The following is a 23,587-nucleotide window of genomic DNA, read 5'->3' as shown; positions in this document are numbered from 1 at the left end:
CGGGGGCAGCCACTGCACTCCAGTCTGGGTGACAGAGTGAGACTCCAACTCAAAAAAAAAGAACAATTTACTAACACATATTTGATGAATTAATAAATAATGTGCAACAGGTATTATAATACAAATATGAGCAAAATAATCCAAGTCTTTAATAAAGGCTTAAAACTAGTATAGGTAGCTTTAGATTTCACTAAAATATTTCCTTCCAAAAATCATTATTCTTTCACTTATAAGTGGGTAACTAATTTACACATTGCAAATTAAAATGTTTTACAATAATTGCCCCCTAATGAAAAAAAAAAATCACAGGTCAGATTTACATGGTTAATTTTAATTACAAAAGTACTTTTATATTAAATAACAGATTCTCTACCACCATTCAAACATTATAAACCCCAATTTACAGATGCAAAAGCAAAGGCCAGTTAAGTAATTTTGCCAAATTTTGCCTATTTCAACAAGGATTTAATATACTTTTGCAGTTCAACAAAATAATTTTTGCTATATCCAAAAAGTTGTGATTAAAAAAAAAGATCTGGTGAAAAATACGGTATCACTAAGAAATGGTCCGTGTAGGAAATTTTTTGTATTGCTACTATGTACTTTTGGTATTTTATACTGTTTTTCCTTTTTAAAAAAGTACTTTTTTGTTTCCTGAGTTGCCATCTTGAGTCTTACATATGTAAAAATCACTGTATACAGAAAACAAGTATGAATGTATCTGTAGGCATGAGTGAAAAAGCATCACAGAAAAGAGAAGTGGGATTATTATTACCCCAGTATCTTATATCTATTTTTACTTGCTAATTAACAGCTATAAAGATAAATAATGGCTATTCCAAATCCAAAAGGGCTAAGAATGGTTTCTATAACACTGTACTAATTTTATCCTACTACAAGAAAATTATGTTCATTAGAAAGCAATTTTATACATAATTATATAGGTTTAAAGTGGAAAAATAAGACTTGTAAGATAATTAAAGGTGGCAAAAAGCAATTCTTAATGACTTAGCTAGCCCTTCAAATAAGGCAAGGGAAAAGAAAACAGAGAGAGGCAAGAAAATAATGAACAATGTACGGGGTATAAGTACATAAATAGAGGTGTGCTCAGGTCACTCTGCTAGTCCCTGCCCCTTGGTCTCCAGCTTCTATAGATAGAAAAAGAAACTATGGGAAGAGGCTCTACTTCTGGAGGCAAGAATCTAAGAGGTAGAGAGATGACTTCACCTTGATTTATTCTGAGATTGTGATAAGTATTTCCCTGGCCTTTTTTCTTTAACTTTTATTATAAATATTTTAGGCCAGGCATGTTGGCTCACACCTATAATCCCAGCACTTTGGGAAGCTGAGGCAGGAGGACTGCTTGAGCCTAGGAGTTCAAGACCAGCCTAGGCAACACAGTGAGGCCTCATCTCTACACAATAAATACATAAATAAGTAAGTTAGCCAGGCATGATGGCATGCACCTGTAGTCTCAACTACTCAGGAGGCTGAGGTGGAAGGATTGATTGAGCCCAGGAGGTCGAGGCTGCAGTGAGCCATGATCATGCCACTGTACTCTAGCCTGGGTGACAGAGTGAGAATGAGACTCTGACTCAAAAAATAAGATATAATGAAATAAATAGTATAAGTACCTTCAAACATACAAAAATTGAGATAACAGTAATCACCCAGCTCTAACAAGTATCATTATTCTATTGTGGGACATTTTTTCTTTAATTACTACAATCAAATATTAATTTTCCCCAATGATAGAAGAGGTATCAACATGGTATAGTATTCTTTTCTTATTTTTATACCAGAAAAAGGTTTAAGTGTTCCCCTAAAAAAACATCTGGTTTGGCAGTATCAGTTTAAATAAATGGCCACCAGGAGGAGCTCACGTGGGCCACGGAAACCGTCATTTCAGAGGCATTTGAAGCAAGGGAAGAGGGGGTAATAAATCACATAATGCTTAAGTCTGGCTCTGCACACTTCAAGCACCACAAAATCAATAATGAAAAAACTCAATCCAACCAATTTATCTTAGCCAACATCTAAGAATAACGAAGCTGCAGAAACCAATATTTGGAGTTTCCTTCCAATCTTGAAGATAGATTACAAAATTTGATTCTACAGCTTCTGAAAGTTCACCCTTCAAATTAAATTCATTTTCCAAATCATCATGTGCTTAATACTCTTTAAGGCCAGAAGCCAGAAACAAAAGCTTAGATTTACGAAGGTACTGTTTTATAAAGTACATCTTTTCATGATATGTTTTATATACAGACTTTAAATTTTTGTGTAAGAGAAATTCTTCAAAACACTTCGTAAGAGTTAAAAATATATACAATAATAACAGCCTTTCTTTCTTACTTTATCCAAGAATACACACTTATTTTCTTTACTTTTTTGGAGATAGGAGAAAGTAAAAAAGCAGGTGGAGGGACAGAGCTGTTATATAATTCCAGGGTCACCATTAACACTATATTCTAGATTTGTGTTCCAGGAGGCACCATTCACACAGATTACAATATGAATGGTACCACTTAAGAGTTATGCAACAGCCGGCGTGGTGGCTCAGCCTGTGATCCTGTGCTCTGGGAGGCTGAGGTGAGTGGACTGCCTGAGCCCGTGGGTTCGAGACCCGCCTGGCCAACTTGGCGAGACCTCATCTCTACAATAAATCAAACATTAGCCGGGCGTGGTAGCGCATGCCTGTAATTCCGTCTACTTGGAAGGCTGAGCGGAAAGATCGCCGGAGCCCAGCACTGCACTCCAGTCTAGGCAACAGAGCAAGACTCCAACTCAAAAAAAGAAGAAAAAAAAAAAAAAAAGAGTTATGCAACTCAGTGGAACAGTAGAGAGAAAGTTAAACAGACTATATCAGCTTCTATCAGTGAACCAAACAGCTAAAAAATATTTCTTCCAAAAATAAATACAAGATGGTCAATCACAAATAAGTAGATTTGGGGTGAGATTGAAAGGTTCATATCATTGCAATCTTTCTTCTTTTTCAGAAAATATGGATTTATATATAGAACCTACCCCAGGAACAGCAACAAATAAGCAACTTTCACCAAATCACTACTGTCGTTCATACTTTCCTTTAATTTCTAGGCCCTGATATTAGTTCATAATCTTCTTGTACAAATAATTTAATCTCCAAAAAGTTGTGAGCAACGTCACTGATTAATGAAAAGCTCCATATGTTTTATCTAACTATATACATTTAACTATATTTCTATCAGAAACAGTGTATCTTGCTAACCAAGATAAAAGCTGTTTTAGTTCCTAAGTAATCTGATAGAAGCAAATCAATTAACTAACAGGATGAGACCTAACCTTCCAGAAAATGTGAAGCAAGAACAATTTTAAGCTATAAAAGAGAAAGAAAACACATTACTTTAAGATTATAACAACATGAAATTGAAAAGTATAGACTACTTGCCTAAATTCTGCTTATGGCAAGTCTTTAAAGTTTTGGCTTAATCCCTCTAGCAACCAATTACAAGACTTACATTAGTAATATAGGGCTCAATAGCTTGAGCGGTCCTCTTCAGTAAAGCCTTTGCCAAATCATACGCTTGCTTGTTTAAATTCTGAAAAACATAAACAACATCGATGTCACATATCTCTTAACTATGAAAGGCAAAATACTACCTGTATTCAAAAGCTATTCTTGAGTAAATGAATATAAGACAAACAAAGAGAAACCTAAGACTCAATTAGAATAAAAGAGAGAAAGAAAGCAAAGTCACTTTTCTTAGAACTAACCTACTAGATCATAAAATCTCTTCCATGCAAGGACAATCACATTCTCTCCTTATCTTGTTCTTAATATAATGTAAGCTGCATAGAAATGGTCAATAAAAGATAGAGAAGGAGATATTTAGTCATTCTCAATCTACTTGGCAAATCAATCAGTTCAGCTGAGTTCAAACTCAGGCTGTTCCACTCCAGGTCCAAAAAAGTCAAAACATCCTAAAAGGATGCACTGAGTTAATAGTGTGAGCACCAATGGGATGCCCATAGGTGAGAAATGACAAAGGATTTTGGGGTAGCTGTCAGAAAGCAGATTTACTCAAGTGTACCTCAGATGACAGACAAGTCCAAGAGTAACACAGAAAACATAACAGCTAGTAAAATATGGGGGGGGGGTGCAAAAAAAAATATTTTAAGAAAATGTGTTTCCAAGAGACTATGATAATGATAGAAGGAATTAAAGATCTTAAGAAGAAGTCTCTATTCCAGTTTAAACAGATTCTGGAGAATATGATTAGACAGGAGAACACAAATACTGTACATATCCTTAAACACACACACTTTACTCAGCAGACTTTTAGATTTACCTATCTTGATGCTTATATTTTATTATTTCATTAATCTGTATCTATTGTTTAGTATTTTACTATATATTATAGTTTCTTTACTGATTTGCCTTATTCATTAATATTAAGTTATGTCTTATACAAGTCTCCTTATACACACGAGAAATATTTTTCTGTAAATTCTATCTTTGCCATCTTTTAATTGGGCTGTTTTTCTTGCTCTTATTCATTTGTAGAGTTTCTCTATAAACTCTACAGACTAAACTTTGTCAATTATAGATGTCCCTCAACTTATTATGAGGTTACATTCTGATAAACCCATAATAAGTCAAAACATTTAATATTCCAATAAACGCAGCCTAAAGTCTACAAATCCTAAGCTGCAGATCATTTTAGGATTTAAGACTAACAAATCTCAGTCTGTATTTGTCATTTTACAATGATTATGGTATCTTAAAGTATACAGAAGTTTTCAAATTTTTTGTACGTTTTTGACAGATATATAGGAGTGGTACATATTTGGGGGGCATGTGTGATATTCTTACACATGTATACAAACAATGCATAATGATCAAATCAGAATTAACTGAGATATTCGTCATGTCAAATATTTATCTTTTCTTTGTGTTGAGCACATTAACAATCTTCTCTTCCAGTTATTTTCAAATATAAATTATTGTTAACTAAAATTTCCCGACTGTACTATCAAATACTAGAACTTCTATCTAACTGTATTTTTGTACCCCTTAATCAACTCTGCTTCATTCCTCCCCTCTCTCATTCCTTTCCCAGTCTCTGGTAATCACCATTCTACTCTCTACCTCCATAAGATGTACTTATTTTTAGCTCCCATGAGTGAGAACATGTGCTATTTGTCTTTCTATACCTGGCTTATTTCACTTAATAGAATGACCTCCAGTTCTATCCACATTGCTGCATATGTCAAGATTTCACACTTTATAGCTGAATAATATTTCATTGTGTATATATACCATATTTCATTTATCCATCCACTGATGAGTAAAGGGGAATCTGTATCTTGGCTACTGTAAACAGAATTTTTAAATTTTAATGTAACCACATTTATCAGTCTTTCCTCATATGGCTTGTACTTCTACATCTTTATTAAGAAATTCATTCCGACTCTGAAGCTGTAAAGACGTTGTTTTTTTATTTTTAACTAAAATTTTAAAGATTTGCCTTTCAGATTTAGATCTTTATTGTACCTGTAATTTACTTTTATGTATAGTGTGAAATCAGAATCTAATTTTATTATTTTCCATATGGGTAGCCATTTGCCCTAAAACCATTCATTAAATAGTTCACTATTCCTTTTGATGACTTGTAATATCCATTCTCTCAGCTTCTACATAACATAAATTGTTCATTATTTCTATACATATCTTTGTCTATTACTGCCTAATTATAGTTAAATAAACATATAGAAAGACCAGTTCTCCATTTTCTTATTCTTTTGCAAAACTGTTTGGCTATTATTGGCCATTTGCTCTTCCATATGAATTTTAGGTTCCACTTGTTACATTACACACCAGTAAACATACCATCAATTTCCATTTTGATTGAATTATTAATCAATAGGCAGAAAATTGACTTCATTATAATACTGACTTTCCTCTTCCAAAAATAACAAATCTCTCAACATATTTAAGTTTCCTATTATGCTTTTCAGTCAAATATAGTAATTTTTAGCTTAAAGGTTATGCACACTTTGGTTAAATTTCTAAGTATCTTAGGTTTTTTAATGTTTTGAAATTATGGTAATAGATTTGTGTATATTCTTGTAATTACCAATGTTCCAGAATTTTCTTATTTATTTTAGAAATTTATCTGTACACTGTTTTGTGTTTTCTGTACAGGTAATCATATCACCTATAAATAATTTCAGTTTTGTATCTTACTTCTTTTCTTTTTTTTTTTGAGTTGGAGTCTCACTCTGTCTCCTAGGCTGGAGTGCAGTGGCATACTCACAACCATCCCAGCGTTGACCTGCTGGGCTCTGGCAATCCTTCTGCCTCAGTCTTCCAAGTAGCCAGAACTATAGGCGCACACTACCGTGCCCGACTAATTTTTGATTTATGTAGAGACATGGTCTTGCCAAGTTGCCTGGGCTGGTCTTGAACCCGAGGGCTCAGGCAATACACTTGCCTCAGCCTCTCAAAGTGCTGGGATTACAGGCTGAGCCACCAAGTCTGGCCTGTATCTTATTTCTAATCCTTTTATATTTTACTGGTCTTGTTATTCCAGTAACTTAAGAATTTTAGTATAATGCTGATCAGAAATAGCATACTTGCCTTTTGCCTAAGTAAAAGCAACATTTTTATAATGTTCCTAACTTCAAAGAGAATGCTTCGACATTTCACCATTAAATATTCTATCATACATATCATCCTCCTTATGAGTCTAAGAAAATTCCTTTCCAGTGCAAATTTGCTAAGAGTTATCATAAACTACACTGAACGTTGTCCATCTTTTTTCTGTCTATTAAAATTTTTTTCTCGCTCTGATCTGTTAATTTAAACAAGTATCTTAGTCTAACACTAACATTTTCTAATGTTAATCCACCCTGTATACCTAAAATAAAGCAAATCTGTTCATTATTAACAGCACTTTATACCATTCTGGATGCTGTTTATTACTTTATACTGCATTTACAAAACTATATTCATAAATTCAATTCTCTGCTCATAAAGTGAGCTATGAAGTAGCCTTTCCTTTCCACAGTCTGAAAGTTTACTGAAGATTCTAACTATCTGCCACCCAAATGATCTACAGTAATCTCTTGGTGATGGATTTAGATTCTTTTTGTTGTTAGCTTGCGTTCTGCTCTTAGTATTGTTGTTGTTGCTACTGTTGTTGGAAAGAAAGAGTTTACTACTGTTGTTGCTACTGTCTGAAAGAAAGAGTTTCATTTGTCTGAAAGGTAGAGTTTTTAAAATCAATTAAATGTCTTCATTGGTTAAAAGCTATTCAAGATTTTCTCTCCTGATACAAACCTGCCAGGTTATATTTTCTAGGAATTTGTTTCAGTTTAATGTCAAATACACTAGCCTAAAGTTTTGTTCATGGGTGGTCTTTTTTCATGTGGTTTCTCATTTCATTCTAAAACTGTAATTTAATAGCATCTCCCTTTCTTTGATTCAACTTTCCAAGGATTTAATTATTTAATAGATTTCAAATTACCAACTTCAGGTTTTGGTGGACTCACTCTGTTTTCTACTTCACTAATTTCTACTCTTCACTGTTTTCTTCCTTGTATACTTTATTTACTCTGATAATTCTTATAATTTCTTGAAATGTACAGTTAGCCACAAAGTTTCATTTAAACTGCATTCTGCAAGTTTTAGAATGCATCATTTTAATGATCATTTCTCAATATTTTATCATTGCCATTATGATTTGTTGTTTTGTCACATTAATTATGCTTGCTATAAACTTGTAAAATCCTCAATATTCTTATATATTCTTGGTCCATTTAATTTATAATCACTGAAAATCATGTTAAAATGGCATATTACATTGTGAATGTTTCTTTCTCTTCATAATTGTTTCGATTTGTGCTTTATATATTTCAAGTCTGTATGCATACAAAAAAAAATCCTCCTGTGTACTGAATCTTTTATTATATAAAGCCCTTCTTTATCAAGTAAAGACTCCTATACCTAATATAAACTATCTGTTTTCTTTTGGTCTGTTATTTCCCTAGCAAGTCTTTTTTTCATTCTTTTACATTTGATCTTTGTGTAAATGTATTTTAGTTATAGTTCGTATTAACAACAACCAGTCAGGTTCTCTTCAATCCAATCTGACAATCTGTCTCACGTGGTAAATTTAGGCCATTTACATTTATTGTAATTCTATCTTTTATTGCAATCCTTAAATTTTTAACATGAGTACATCCATTTAAAGTTCAAAATTAGGCTGGGAGTAGTGTCGTACATCTGTAATCCCAGCCCTTCGGAAGGTCGATGTGGGAGGATTGCTTCAACATAGGAGTCAAGGCCAACCTAGGCAACAAGATGAGACCTTATCACTACCAAATAAATAAATAAATAAATAAATAATTAGCTGGGCATGGTGGCATACACTTATAGTTCCAGCTACATGGGAGGCTGAGGAAGGAGGACTGCTTGAGCCCAGAAGGTTGAGGCTACGGTGAGCCATGATGGTGCCACTGTACTTCAGCCTGGGTTGATATGGTGTGACCTCAACTCTAAATAAAATAAAGTTCAAAATTAATCAATAATTCTATGTACCCCTGACCTTTCAAGGATCAAATCACTCATTAACTCCATTAAGTCACTCAATCTTACACTTATCCAGCAGTTTAAGTCTACTGTTAATACTCAATACTTAGAATTATTACTGGTACTGTTTTTGTTTTATATATCAGTCCTTATTTAGACATTTCTTGTTCACCACTATTTTTTTTTTTTTTGAGTTGGGTCTCACTCTATCACCAAGGCTGGAGTATAGTGGCAGGATCATGACAACCATGGCTCATGGCAGGCTCAACCTCCTGGGCTCAAGTGATCCTTCCACCTCAGCATCCCAAGCAGCTGGGACAATAGGCACACACCACCATGTACAATTTTTTTTTTTTTTTTTTTTTTGAGACAAGGTTTCACCATGTTGCCCAGCTGTTTTTAAACTCCTGGACTCAAGCAATCCACCTGCTTCAGCCTCCCAAAGTGCTGGGATTACAGGCGTGAGAGCCACCACATCCAGTCATTAATGACTATTGTTTATCTCACTTCTAAATTCAAATTTCTTCACTCTGAAGTACTGACATAATAGTTCTTTCAAGAAGACTCTGTTGTCCAGTGAACACTTAATGTCTTCTTTTAACTCTGATTTAACTTCATCAAACTGGATACACAACTCTAGGTTGACAATTATTTTATCTTAGCGTTTTGAAAATATACTTCCATTATCTTCTGGCCACTATCATCGCAACTGAGAAGTCAGCAATCAGTTTAACCTTCATTTCTTGGTAAAGGCTATGCCTTTTCATTCATTCATTATTTCTATTTTAACGTTCTGCAATTTCGCCAAGACGTACCTTGACAGGTATTTATTTTTTTAAATTTATTCTGCTCATGATACTTTTTCTACTTAATCCATAAATGTATGCTTTTCACCAATTCTAGAATATTTTAAGCTAATTTCTACTTGAGTATGATCTCTTCTCCACTATTTGTTGTTCAAAACTCACCATTAAACATGTCAGACCATAATTTCACATTTTCACTGTGTTTGTATAAGTTCCTCACATCTATCCCCAGATTTCAATTTCAATGATCATTCCTCACTTCTAATAAGTTTTTCTCCTAATGTTCTCCTACTATATGTCTGGTTATTGTGTTTTTTAACTCTTAAATATGTTTTATCATTAATCCTTTCAAGGATATTTGTGACTTTTTAAAAACTGTTACTATGTTTTCATCAGTGCCATAAACATTCACTAAAGTATGCAGAGTTAAATTTATGCAAAAGACATAAAACACAAGCCACCTTGGAAAACTTCCAGTCTAAGCTAAGGAGATAAGCAAAGGATTGAATTGTAAATAGTTGGTGGGAAGAGTCCAGGTCCTATACTTACAGATAGGGAGTTAGGTAGGTCGGTCCTAGAATTCTAGCTTCTAGAAGGTTCTTTTCCCACAGCAAGGCCAAGGGGGAAAATGTACATTCAGGAAGCACCGACTTATTTTCCCCACAAAGCCTTTTCCACTGACAATGAATGATGGAGGCCTTAAGATGTCTCTGGCAGTCAGCTACCGAATGCAGAAAGCCAAACTAGATACTTGTTTTGTGTCAAGAGAGCAAACTGGGCAGAACTGACAGGATGTGTGATCCAGAGGGCAGAGCTGGGTATCTAGTCAGGTACAGCACCTTTAGGAGGCCTCCTGGGTCTCCTGGGAACCCAGCTTTCCTCCCAAGGGCATTCTGTGTTTGGATTGATGACTCCCTCCCTCACCTAAGCACACTAGGCACACTGCTTGCAACATCAGGCCAGGCATCTCTGTTCATCTGCCCTGAGGAAGCCAGAAGCTGGGCTCAAGCTATTTTTTTTTTTTTTTTTGAGTTGAAGTCTCACTCTGTTGCCCAGACTGGAGTGCAGTGCAGTGACCGCTCCCGGCCACCACAGCCTTGACCTGCTGGGCTCCGGCGATCCTTTCGCCTCAGCCTTCCAAGTAGCTGGAAGTACAGGTGCGTGCTACCACGCCCGGCTAATTTTTTAATTTTATTGTAGAGATGAGGTCTTGTCAAGTTGCCCAGGCAGGTCTCGAACCCGTGGGCTCAGGCAATCCACTCACCTCAGCCTCCCAAAGTGCAGGATTACAGGCTGAGCCACCAAGCCCAGCCCAAGCTGTTTTTAATAGCTCATTTAATAAAAAGGATTAACAGGGATCCTAACTAGATGTACCAAGACAAAGAAGGTGATGGGACACAACTGCTAGCCCGTGCCCGCCTTCCCTCTTGAGGTCAACAGGGACAGAGGCAAGGCTGGACTGAGTAGAGCTGGGATACGGCAGGCCATGTCCAAGACGTGCAGCAGGAATGACCTGAGAAGTGGTGGCAGAGAGAGATGGTGCCTATTCAGAGCCAGCAGTGTACCAGGGCTTACGATTTTTATTTAATAAATACATTATCTGAATTTTTTAGGTCTAACTAATCTTGCTGTTTGTAGTGTCTGCTGACTTTTAGCACTACTAAACTATTTTAAGTAAATCAAAACACACACACACAGAAAAAAAATACACAAACATAGTTGATTAACATCACCCAGGCATGAAACACTGTCATCAACATATCCCTTGTCTCCCAATTAGTACAGACTTCCCTTTTAATTTCACCCTTCCTCTCTGCCTCCATTAACACTGTCTTTTAGTTAAGGCCCTAATTGGTTCCATCTTCCAACATACAACATTATATAACAGCATCTCAGTACTTATTAACTCACTCTCTGAAATATACTCTAAAACTGAATTATCACATACATATTTTATTACATTTGTCTTAATTAGTGAATAACAGGTGTATTATGTTTTATTATACATTAAACACAACAAATGCATATTAATTTAATCAATCAATGTTCCAACACTAAGGTCAAAGCAAGATAAATTGTATTTAGAACCTAAGCACAAATTTTGGACCTTAATATTAATGGGCATTAGACACATTTCAGTATATATTGCTACTTACCTTATGAGCAGGTACCAGATTTACTAAAACTGTATCCAAAAGCTCCTGAGATACTGTATCGCCTTCACAAATAATAGAGCTCATGAGGTCTACCATGTGCATATGAACTTTCTGATTGTGGCCATTGCTGAAATTCAAAACAGATATTTTGCTGAAAGTACAACAGAGAGGTACAGGACTGATTCATGATACTTTACAAAAATGATTCTAAAATATTAAATAAAAGGTTATATATACTCATTTAAAGTCTCTCTCTCCCACATCTTATTATAGTATCCAAATTACATTTCTAAACTTCTTTTTTAAATCACTTCTAATTTTAACACGTCTCACAATTAAAAGTGATTAAATCAAAAAGCAACTTCAGTTTTGCTTTAAGTTTAGAAAATCAAATTGTTTTGAAATTAATTCTAGTAAATGATTTTAAAGAATACATGGAAAGCTCAAATAGCCACATGGGTTAAGGAGTCAATATGTAATTTAAATAGACAAATAATGTAATCCAAAAAAATACTTTACATTGGTCTTATGCCATTCTTCTAATGAATAATTCTTCATAATACAAAACTGATTATGTTTTATTCAATTTAAAAACATCTATAAAAATAAACTTAAATGCATTAAGTTACATCTCTTAGCCTTCTATATTCACAACAGCTTACGCAGATTCATCATTTAGTTAAAAATGTATTACCTTTACATTTTTTAAAATGCTATATACTTAGTAAAAATAAACTTACTTTATCACTGAAAATAAGGTTCTGTAGAGTTGGGTAAAAATTTCATTGCTATCTTCTAACTCAAAGCATATGTTATATGACTTGACCCAAGCGATGTTCTAAAAATAAGGAGCAAAATGGTGAAAGGTAAATACTTGGATCAGAAAAATATACAAGCTCAAAAAATCCGTTTAAAATGTCACCTCAAGATGTAACATATTGCTTACCTCAAGTAAATAAAAATACCTATTGAATTGTGGACTCTTTGTATCCTCTAGTCCCTTTAGCTGCCTTGTTATAAACATAAATATATCCTTTATAAAAAAAAAGAAAAGTATTGTTTAGATTATGGATGATAAATGAAAATATCAACTAAAGTCCTAAAGTGAATTCAGCACTCATGTGTATATATCATGATACATTGTAAAAAACCAGAAAAACATTGCATTTGACTGTAACTTTTTAAAGTGCATCTTTAGGTGGTTTTTCTTCTTTGAAAAACTTGTCCGTGGCAGGTCTTTCTTCCATGTATCTTCCTTTTTCCTTCTCTTCTTCTTGCTAATAAACTCTGTTTTAAAACTTTTTTTAAAAAGTACATCTTTATATGAACAAGACTAAATATCTTACTATCCTTCATAGGAAAACATTAAATAATTTACTGTGACCTTAAAGTAGTAAAAGGAAAATTTTCGCTTCCATCAAGTTAAACAAATAGACGTGAAAACTGAGTCAGCTAAAATTTATGCTATTTTTAGAACAAAAATGTTGCAATGACTGAGACCTGATCAGGTTTGCTGGAGCAGCACAATATATGGTAAATATATAGCAAGAACAGTTTGGGAAACTCAAAATTAATCGCCAAGAGACAAGACAATAAATTCCACACAGAAGCTTAGAAGTTTTAGAAAGACTCTTAGAAGTCAACTTGTCAAGCTTCCTATCTATAATCACTGTAATTACTTGCTTTCTGCCACCATGTCCCAATCTATTCCCATCTCATGCTTTTGATTTTTGACTACAGCTACTTTTGTACCTGGGTAAAGACAGGTTCAATGTCACTTTGAGTCAAGTTTATATGAAAATGAGTTTCAAGAGAAATGTAGATGATGTTTTTGAAAAGGCTTAAAATTATAAAAGCTAATTCTGCAAGGAAGCATGCTATCAATCAGCAAGATAAAAAATATTTTCCTATGAGTAAAACAATATGCAAGCATATTTTAAAAACAAAAACTTATAATATGTAAAGTACTGAGTAATTTTTCAAGAAAAGTACCATCAAAGGGATTTCAAACATGGTTACTTTTTTTTTTAAATGGGGGGGGAGAAATTACTTTGACAGCAGTACTATTAAAAATATGTTCTCCATAAATGAACCCTTCCTGGATTGTCTAAAAGAGAATACATGCCATATTGATTCTACCTGAAGATGGAAGATAACAGTCATTTATAATCTCACCAACAGTTACTGACTGACCAAAACATGAAGTCATATAAAAAGGGCTTGCTGATAGCAGTAACAAACCAATAGTGGAAAGGTAAGGCTCAAGGTAACATAATATTCTAATATGCATAACACTACTGTAGACAGCGTGTGTGTGTATGTACATGAACTTGATGCTAATCAAAAGAGAGTAAAAACTATTCCATAGTTACTTAGAAAGCACCTTCAAAATTATTTTAAGCACTATCCCCCCAAAAGAAAAAAGGACAAGACTCAAAAACTGATCAGAAAAATAAAATACTTTAAATTTGTCAGCTAGGGGATAACACACTAAGACCCTAATCTCAGTTCTTTGATATTCTTCTCGTAAACTGTTCTAAGTAGAATTAATCTGTAGCTATCCTTTTGGAAGAAATTTTCATTACTCCAAAGCTCTGAAATAGGTGATTGATTATACAAACTGAGAAATTCTCAAGAGAAGTAAATAAATTACATAATAGGAGCCTTTATAGACTTCCTCTTCATGAGAATGCCAACAAGACACCTAGTAAGGAAGACACACACAGCCTACAGTCAACCAAAGAGAATCATTCTTTAAAACAATTAAGTATCTCCAAATGAAAGGTTCACATTTAGAAATCAAGTTATATTCCTGGATACACAACTATATGGACTAGGCTCATGGTATCTACTTTAAGTATCTAACCATTCTCCAATCTTACAATTCAATTCTACTTTTAAATGACGAGTAGTGCCCTCTGCCTCACTCATCTTGAGATTCTTTCACCAATCAAAATTTAAAACAAGCATGCTCCAAACCATTCCATACTTCAGTTTTGGCAGACTTGATCAAATGAGCCGGTTCCTTGCTCCAATTATCAAGAAACAACTCTATGAGTCCAGGACTTATGTCTGTAGTTTTTTGTTTTACCACTGTAAAACTAGTTCCTGACACATAAGTAACAGCAAGATTTTCTAAGTGAAATAAACATAAACTGCCATTTTTTCACACTGTGGATCAATAATCATCCTATGGACTCATTCTCTAACTACAGCTTCAGTTATGTCATTCAAAATCTTTTGCACAGTCCTAATTACCTACATGCTTTCTACTAGCATTTTTCTACATAGGTTACTCATGTTATTCCCCTTTTCCCCTCATCTTTTAAAGATTCTGCATTCATATGGTTTTATTTATGACTACCATAACCAAACACTACATGTTTTTTTCTACCTTTCCATTAAAATTCCATTCACTGTATTTTCTTCTACACAATTTACATCACACCCTCCATTAAATGAAGTAGGATTATGTATTACACAGATTTATACTAGATACCGTGTTTTAAGTAATGGCCACGGTCTTTAATACAGATTTTTAAAATGGAAAAGAAATCGTCCCCAAGATTATATTAAAAGAAACAGAGCTCATGATTACATAATATAAAAAGTATGTACTGTGTAACTCTACTTCATATAACAAGATCGGAAATTGTTTTTCAGAAGTTCTACCAAAAACAGAAAAAGTTTGGCAAAAGACTGCTGCAGTTAATGTCAAAGAATTAAAAAAACCCTAAATACTTTAACTCTCATTTTAGTCAGAAAGACAAATCAAAGTACTAGTCAATCTTGAAGTTCTTTAAATCAGTACTTGCCTTTAGTTTATCAGGAGATGTGTAAGGAGCTTCAGGAGCATAAATCCTGAAAATATCAGCAAGGCAGCAGGCTACCAGTAAGCGAACATCTTTATCAGGATGCTTGAGGAAAAAATCTGAGGCAAGATGTAAAGCTAGGTTTAGATAAAGCTCCTTTTCTTCTTCCGAGTCCTGGTCCATATCCATAAAAGTTTTCACAACCATCTATACAAAAACAAAATCACATAGTGAAATGCCTTCATGTAAAAATACAGTCATTTGAAATAAAGGCCATATTAATTGCAAAGGCTAACTTCAAATAAATATACTTTCGTTTTTTTTTACAAAAAGTGTCTGAGAAAATAAAATCCTTCTAAAACTACTTTAATAGACTAGATAGACTATTTTTCTCATTTACCAACATATCTGCTAACCAGATTTTAAAAGTTTAAATTTAGCCTTATATGGTAGTCATTACTGGAAGAATTCCAATTGAATATTTGTTGAAACTTCTAGTCTCATTTGTACCACTGGACTAAAAGAAGTACGTCCTTGAAAATACTAACTCTTTTTTATAATAGTTCAAATTCTCTCATTAGAATAAAAGGCATATACCTAAAGATAACCCTAGAATAACAACTTAGGGTTTCCATCTGAGCCATTAAACCACTCCTGTCACATGGCTCACATATTCAACTAAAAAAGTATAGTCAGATTTAAGAAAATATGTCAAAGATGCTTCCCTAAACATTAAAAAGCTATCATGAAGCAACTATCCAAAGCATCCAACAAATTGTTTCTTGTGCCACAGTAAAAAAGAATATGACACAAACAGTTCACTGACTCAATAGCACGTATGTGGTGAGCAGAAAGAAGCTACAAGAAATGCTTCACTGACATTAAACACAACTCCAGGGAAAAAGTGGTCATCTAGCATCCACTAGGTGGTGCTGCAAATACTAAGCAACAAGTAGGGCTGGCCTCCAAGCATCAATGTCTTGCCTTGGTCCTTATGCTGCAAGGATTTCCACTTGCTGAAGAGCTAAACACCTGAGCAATGAATAGTTCAACTTCAGACTGAATTCCCAGAGGAGGTGTGGGAAACACTGTTCTTCACAGAGCAACCCCTCGGTTCTATTACATCAAAACCAAGAGTAATCCTTCCAATCTGGCATTACAGCTAGTTTAAGAGTATGATGCCCAGGGATATTCTTGTAACTCTGTAGTTTTTGTACTTTGAAAACACGTGCTTTGACTGCCTATGCATTTATGAACAGACACAATATGCAAAAGGGGGGAAAAGCTAGGTGCAGAGAACTTTATCTCTCTGAATCTCTTCATAAGAGAGTAAGAGATTATATTTTGAAGAAGGATGCTAAAAATGGTGGGAAGTATAAATTAGGAAAATGCACAAGGAAAAAGAATAACCAGATTACTGCCAATCATAAATATCTACAAAATAATGAACGCATACTACAAATGCTAAACATTAAGTACTGTGGAAATAATTCCACCAAGACTAACAACAGTTAGTTCAAGGTCCAGATAATGGGAATTCCTCACTACTGTCTACAACTCAAATGGTGTAATTAAACCCATGAATAACTCATGAGTCCTCCAAATTTAAGAAGATGTCTGAGAAAGTAACAACTCTAAAAGACACTAAATGCTAATCAGTTTATAAGTGTAGGCTCTGTCTGTGGTTCAGGATTACTTTCTCAGCAAACAACTGATGTTTACCTATTATCTTAGAACATATAAACAAATGTGAGGAAGTAAATATACTCGTTTCTCTAAAAATCCAATAGGTCAAGAGAAGGTAAACATATATAACATAAAACATGTCATATACAGAAGGGATTTGTAGTTTGATTATTCTTAATAAAATAAATATACATGCATTTCCAACTAGGTAAGATATCTACCTACTAGTAAATTTAATCTGCTCAGAGATGTATTTTCCTTGGAATAATAAACATCTGATATCTGACATTCTATTACTTTTATGTATAAATGCTTAATATTAAGATTTTATGTGAAATTTACAAGAGTATACCATCCTTTTCTCTTTATAAAAATACAGCATGAAGTAATATAAAATAATACTTTGTTTTAACTCTGCTGGGCCTTCAACGATTAATTTAGGAAAGTTTTTCAGCCCTGAAATCCAGATAAATAAGAGTATATCAAGTAACATAAATGTCCAGGAAGATGTAACCTAGAAGGGAAAAAATGCTCACAAATAAAGACTATCTAAACTAGTGAATAAATCAGCTTAAAATTCTCCTTGGCCACTATGCTTCTTTATGCATATTAATAATCACAGCGACTATCACTGCCCTGAAAGAAAAGGTGTAATACTGTTCAAATAGGTAGAAAGAGACCTTAGCCATACAGTGACTGCTTCATCCATGGAAGTTTACCAGCAATCTTGATTCATTGCTGCATGTCAGAAGCAGAGAGAGAAGCTAACAGTCAAGCTCTTTGACCTACTCTCAAAATAACTTACAGGCCAGTAACACACAGTATGATTACTTGGTATAAAGACTTAAAACCTCCTTTCTGAAATTAAAGGTTTTAGAAAATAAATGAGATATAGGAGAAAGGAGACAACTTTGCAGAAGCAAAAAGAAATGTAAGAGGACTGTGGATTGTTCGTTATACTCAAGTACAGGTCCTAGAAAATCTAAGTTTCACCTGCCTAATTGCTTTTCCCATCAGCAATAGCCAAGAAATTCTTACTGTTCTTTATCTACTCTATTCCCTTAGATCCTTTCTCTACATTTGCTGCTTTGAATTGCTTTTTAAAGATGCCCTAACAAGATACAGCCCTATGTAATTTTGACAGGGGACCTCTCCCACCCTAAATAGATGTCCAAAAGAACATATTTAATTTTACTCACTTTTAACCGTCTCACCATCTCCTCTTTAGATATTTTATCTGAGATTTCCTTGACACCAGGAGGATAAGTAATTTTCCCATCATTGGTCCTAGTCTTTGAATGAGCCATGACGGAAATATCTTTACCCCTAAAACAAGAAAACCATTAGATGTAAGCCAAATAGGTATAAACAGTCATAATAAACATAAAAGATAACCTTCCCCTCCAAACAATTTTTAACTACTTCCTAATTTATAGAAATTTATAGAAAACATTTCCCAAAATTATATTTGATAAAGCAAAACTTATTTTTACTTTCATTTCTATTAGTGGCAAGCAATGTTATTTGCATTAATCCTCCAACAGCAACAAAAAACTATAAATGCTAGAGGAAAAAAATTTTGCTGAGATATATGGCCTAAGTGGCCCAAAGAATCTCAAAACATGAAGAGAATGATCCCCAACTAATAGTAACCCTAAGAACCTAACATAACTAAATCGGCCCTGCTTAGAGAAGACGTTTTCATCCTAAGCTTTAAAGAATACTCACTATGTTTCTAGAACAATGAACAGTATCAAGTCAAAAATAACCAAGCAACTATGAGGGAGAACTGGAAGAAAAACTCTTAATTCCTCAGATATTATAACTATCAAACAGATCATAAAACCACCACACCTAAAATCTTTTTAAAAAGACAATTCTGACAATACAAGCAGAAAATAAAAATTTTTAAGAGTAACCCAGAATATTTGAAAAAATAAAACTAAAAACGAAAAAGTGCAGTAACAAATTAAAAACCCAATGAATGAGTTTTTATTAGATAGAAAAATCTGTTAGAATTAGTGAACTGAAAGAAAGGTCAGAAGAAATTAACCAGACTCAACACAGAGAAACATAAAACAACAATATATAGAACAAAGGATAGAAAGGTCTAACTGTAACCTATGATTCATGAGAGAGACAGAAAACAGGATGAAGTGAAGGCCTGATACCTATAGAGAAAATCATAAAATACCACTCTACAAATTCAAGAAGTCAAACAAGATTAAATCCAAAATAATAATAATAATAATAATAATTCCAGAAAGCAGAATCTTAAAGCAAACACATTACACTGAAAGTAATAGGATTTAAACTAATAGGTGACATCTCAACAGCAACAATGTAATACAGAAGACAGCAAAATGTCATCTTCAATGTGGAAAAAGAATATAATCAAGCCTAAAGTTACAACCAAAGCATATAATTTTTAAAAAAAAATACAATTTTCAAGAATAGGGTGAAATAAGAAAAAATTAACCAGAGAGAGATCTAAGAAGTATGTATGTATAAAAGAACTTAGAACACTGTTTAGCATATACTAAGTACTAAACAATGTGTATATATATTATAAGGTTAGAACAAGATCTTAAACTTTCAATATAGAAAAAACTTGGAAGACAATGAAAAAAATGTGGCTATGGTACGTTGAAAACAAAAGGATGAAAAAATACAGCACACAAATGCTAAACAAAAGAAAGCAATCTACCTAAAAGCTAATGAAAAAGATAAGGAGGTCCCAGGACTCACTGTTTGGTATTTACTCAATAAAGCATATACGTTTGTCCACCATAAAAAACATACATTAATATGTTCATAGCACTAACCCTATAGTGGCAGAAAGCAGATCAGCTGCTACCTGAAGCGAGAAAACTGGGGAGGGGAAGGAGGGAGAGGTTACAACAGAGGTGCTTGGTTATTTTTAAGGGTGATAAATATAGGCACAATTGAATTGTGGTGCTGGTTTCACTGGCATATACATGTCAAAACCTATCAAATCTCACACTTTAAATACATACAATAGCAATTATACCTTAATAAACCCATTTAAAAACAAAAATGGCTGGGCTCGGTGGCTCAGCCTGTAATCCCGCGCCTTTGGGAGCCCGCAGGTTCGAGAACCGCCTGGGCAGGCGAGACCTCATCTCTACAATAAATAAAAAAACAAAAATTAGCCGGGCATGGTAGTGCGTGCCTGTAGTTTCAGCTACTTGGAAGGCTGAGGCGGAAGGATCGCCGGAGCCCAGCAGGTCAAGGCTGTGGTGGCCAGAAGCGGCCACTGCACTCCAGTCTGGGCGACAGTGAGACTTCAACTCAAAAAAAATTAAATAAATAAAAACAAAAATATTCTTAGCAATACCATTCAGAGTAGACAAAACAGAAAACACAAATGTCCATCAACAGTAGAATGATAGGTAAACTGTAGTATATCCACACAGTGGAAAACCATACAGCTATGAAAGTGAATAAATTACTGCCTCACATAATTATATGGATTAACATTACAAATAAAATTAAGTGAAAGACATCAGATACAAAACTCTACACAGTATACACTTAATTTATATGAGTTCAAAACACAGAGAACCCTAATCTATGATGCTAAAAGTCATAATAATGATACTTTTGGGAGCAGATGGTAAGAGCGGTGAAAGGGACTTCTGAGATGCCAGTTACATAAGTATTTTCACTTTGTGTAAAATCATAGAGCTAAAGACATAATTTTTGCCCTTTTCTAAATGTGTTACATACCTCAACAAAAAGTTTAACAAGAAAAGTTCCATACACTTAAAATTTTTAAAGCACTTAATAATAAACAAATCAAAAGAAAACAAAAATAGAATTCAACAAAGTCAAAAATCACGGGCCAATCTTATGTATTTGATAACATAACAGTTGATAATTTACATAAAATTGAGAAACTAGAAATCTTAATACCAAAACTAACTCAAGAAGCAAAAAAAAAAACTATTAAGAAACAATAATCAATAAATCATTCCACAGGAGGCTGGGCATGGTGGCTCATGCCTGTAATTCCAGCACTTTGGGAGGCCAAGGCTGGAGAATTGCTTGAGCTCAGGAGTTCAAGACCAGCCAAGGCAAAACAGTGAGACCTCCTCTGTACAAAAAAATCAAAAATTAGCCAGGCATGGTAGTACACACCTATAGTCCCAGCTACCTGGAAGGCTGAAACAGAAGGAATGTCAGAGCCCAGGTGGCCAGGATTATGGTGAGCCATGATTGTGCCACTGCACACCAGTCTGAGTGACAAAACGAGACCTCAACTTCAGGAAAAAAAAAAAGAAATTTCACAAGGAGAAATCTCCAAGTTTCCATGGTTTTACTATTGAGTTCTACCAAATAATTAAGAAATAATTCCAATGTCATAAAAATAGTTCTAAGGAATGAAAAACAAGGGAATTCTTCCAAACTAATTTGATGCAACTAACTTGCACAATAACTCTGATGCCAAAGTGGATTTTTTAAAAATCAATATATTGATACTCCTCAACTAACAATGTGGCTACACCCCAATAAACCCATCATAAATTGAAAATATCTTTAGTCAAAACTGCATTTCCAACGTAAGTCAAGAAGCATACCAAATGTGTATTACTTGCATACCATCATGAAGCCCAAAAATCATAAGTCAAACTTCTGTAAGTCAGGGACATCCATACAAACATAAATGACCAACAGGTAGTACAATACTTAATGATAAAAGACTAAATGCTTTCCCCTAAGATCAGAAACAGAAAGGATGTTCACTCTAAACACTTTCATTCTGAAGCCCTAGGCAGTATAGAAAGGCAAACAACAGAAAATAAAAGACATATACTGGGGATACCAAAAAAAAGGTATACATATTTTAAGAGATGTTTGCCATAATGAAGTGTCTGGATGCTGATAGTAACCACTTTGAGCACCTCTTGTAGTTGCAGAAGTTGCAGAAATCAAACGTGACTTGTACTCATCTTTTGTTATCAGTATACATTGACTATTACCATTTTAATACAGTTTTTCCTTTCTTAAAATGTGTAATTTTTTGGCCCCCTCTGTATATTGAAGAAGAAGAAATAAAACTGTCCCATTTCCATATGACAAAACTGTCTACAAAGAAGATCCCAAAGGAATCTATAAAAAAATACTAGTTCATCAAGGATGCAAGAAATAAGAACATCCAAAAATCTACTGTGTTTGTTCATATAGTAATGCATTGCTTAACGATAGGGATACACTCTGAGAAATGCATTGTTGGGGGATTTCATCACTGTGCAAACATCATACAATGTACTTATACAAACCTACCTAAGACAGGCTACTACACACTTAGGATATATCCTACATACCTAGAATATAGCTTATTGCTAGTCTACAAACCTGTCCAGCATGTTACTATACTGAATACTGTAGGCAATTGTAACAAAATGTAAGTATTTATGTATCTTGTATATCTAGACTTAGAAAAGGTACAGCAAAAATTTGGTATTATAAGCTTATAGGATCCTGTCATGTAGGCAGTCAGTCACTGACCAAAATGTTGTTATGCAGTACACATCAGTATATGAAAACAATGGCAAGGCAAACTAGTAAGGAAAGAAGAGAAAAAAACAATAAAAGGTTCTAAGACACTTCCATATCTCTATGGAAAAAAAATGGCACTGTACCTATATCATAAACAAAACGAACTCCAAGTACATTAATAATCTAAATATAAAAACAAAATGGAAGAGCTTTTAAGATATAAGAGAATAACTTCATGACTTCAGGTTAGGAAAAGCACTATCAAGAACCAAGCTCATAGCTGTGCTTCTTCACCAAAGAAGATATTCAGCCTAGGCCTAGGACAAACCTCTCTACCAAGCCTGGAATGGAAGAAAGTGCCTTTGCCTTATCTCAAAGACAAAAGCTGTTCATTGTCCATAAAAACAAATACATGATTGTGGCCATAGACCACAGCTAAATAATGCAGACACAGTAACCTTATTAAATATACTCATCCATATAGTCAAAAACTTGAGTAAGCTGTGTCAAAATCTACCAAGGGAAACAGACATGCTCTAAATAATTACAGTAGCTTCTGAAATCATCCTAACAGATATAAACAATAAGCTCGGAAAAAATAAGACTCAAAGAAAAACCATGTCTATAAGTAGATGAAAATAAAGTGGTAGTAATGTACAGAATAAAAGGACAGAGAAAACTATAATTTGTGACTGTACTACAAGTGTGACTAAAGGGAAAGGTGAAAGAAAGTAAAACTTTAAAAAGGAAAAGGAAGAGCCGACAAAGAGACATGTTACTGAGTCTGCTCTTCAGTCTTATAAGCAGAGGTATTGTAAGCAGAGATTTGAAATACCTCTGTGAACATACACAGGCTATTTCCTTAATCGACTAGGCGAACCCTAAAGGACCTTAAAGTCTCACGTCTCCATTTTAACTTTCCCTGACCTCAACCAGACAGAGATAGGCTTCTCTCCCTACAACTAGTCATACTTTGAACCTACTACAATTACCATTTATCACATGGTATTAACTGTATGTATTTCTGTT

General features: G+C 34.2%; 1 protein-coding gene across 6 annotated transcripts in view; it reads right to left on the bottom strand.

Moving 5' to 3' along the window:
- Positions 1 to 19,890, bottom strand: part of PDS5B (PDS5 cohesin associated factor B) — a 126,631-nt gene extending 106,741 nt beyond the window's left edge. For 4 of the 6 annotated variants that reach the window (XM_008055396.2, XM_008055399.2, XM_008055398.2 and 1 more), the window contains exons 1-7: positions 19,861 to 19,889; positions 18,235 to 18,361; positions 15,353 to 15,556; positions 12,484 to 12,570; positions 12,278 to 12,375; positions 11,538 to 11,664; positions 3,501 to 3,581 (exon numbers count right to left, since the gene is read on the bottom strand). In XM_008055396.2, coding sequence (XP_008053587.1) covers positions 3,501 to 3,581; positions 11,538 to 11,664; positions 12,278 to 12,375; positions 12,484 to 12,570; positions 15,353 to 15,556; positions 18,235 to 18,342 — 705 coding nt within the window. In that variant the 5' untranslated portion in view covers positions 18,343 to 18,361; positions 19,861 to 19,889. Of the gene's footprint in view, positions 1 to 3,500; positions 3,582 to 11,537; positions 11,665 to 12,277; positions 12,376 to 12,483; positions 12,571 to 15,352; positions 15,557 to 18,234; positions 18,362 to 19,860 lie in introns of all 6 variants that reach the window. The other 2 variants (XM_008055400.2, XM_008055402.2) reach the window with 2 other exon arrangements.
- Positions 19,891 to 23,587: the final 3,697 nt, after the last annotated feature.

Source organism: Carlito syrichta, unplaced genomic scaffold, assembly GCF_000164805.1.
Source record: "Carlito syrichta isolate Samal-C Ts95f unplaced genomic scaffold, Tarsius_syrichta-2.0.1 Scaffold301846, whole genome shotgun sequence".
NCBI classification, from domain to species: domain Eukaryota; kingdom Metazoa; phylum Chordata; class Mammalia; order Primates; family Tarsiidae; genus Carlito; species Carlito syrichta.
Note: the sequence above shows the minus strand (reverse complement) of the source record. Positions and strands in the feature narration are given on the sequence as shown.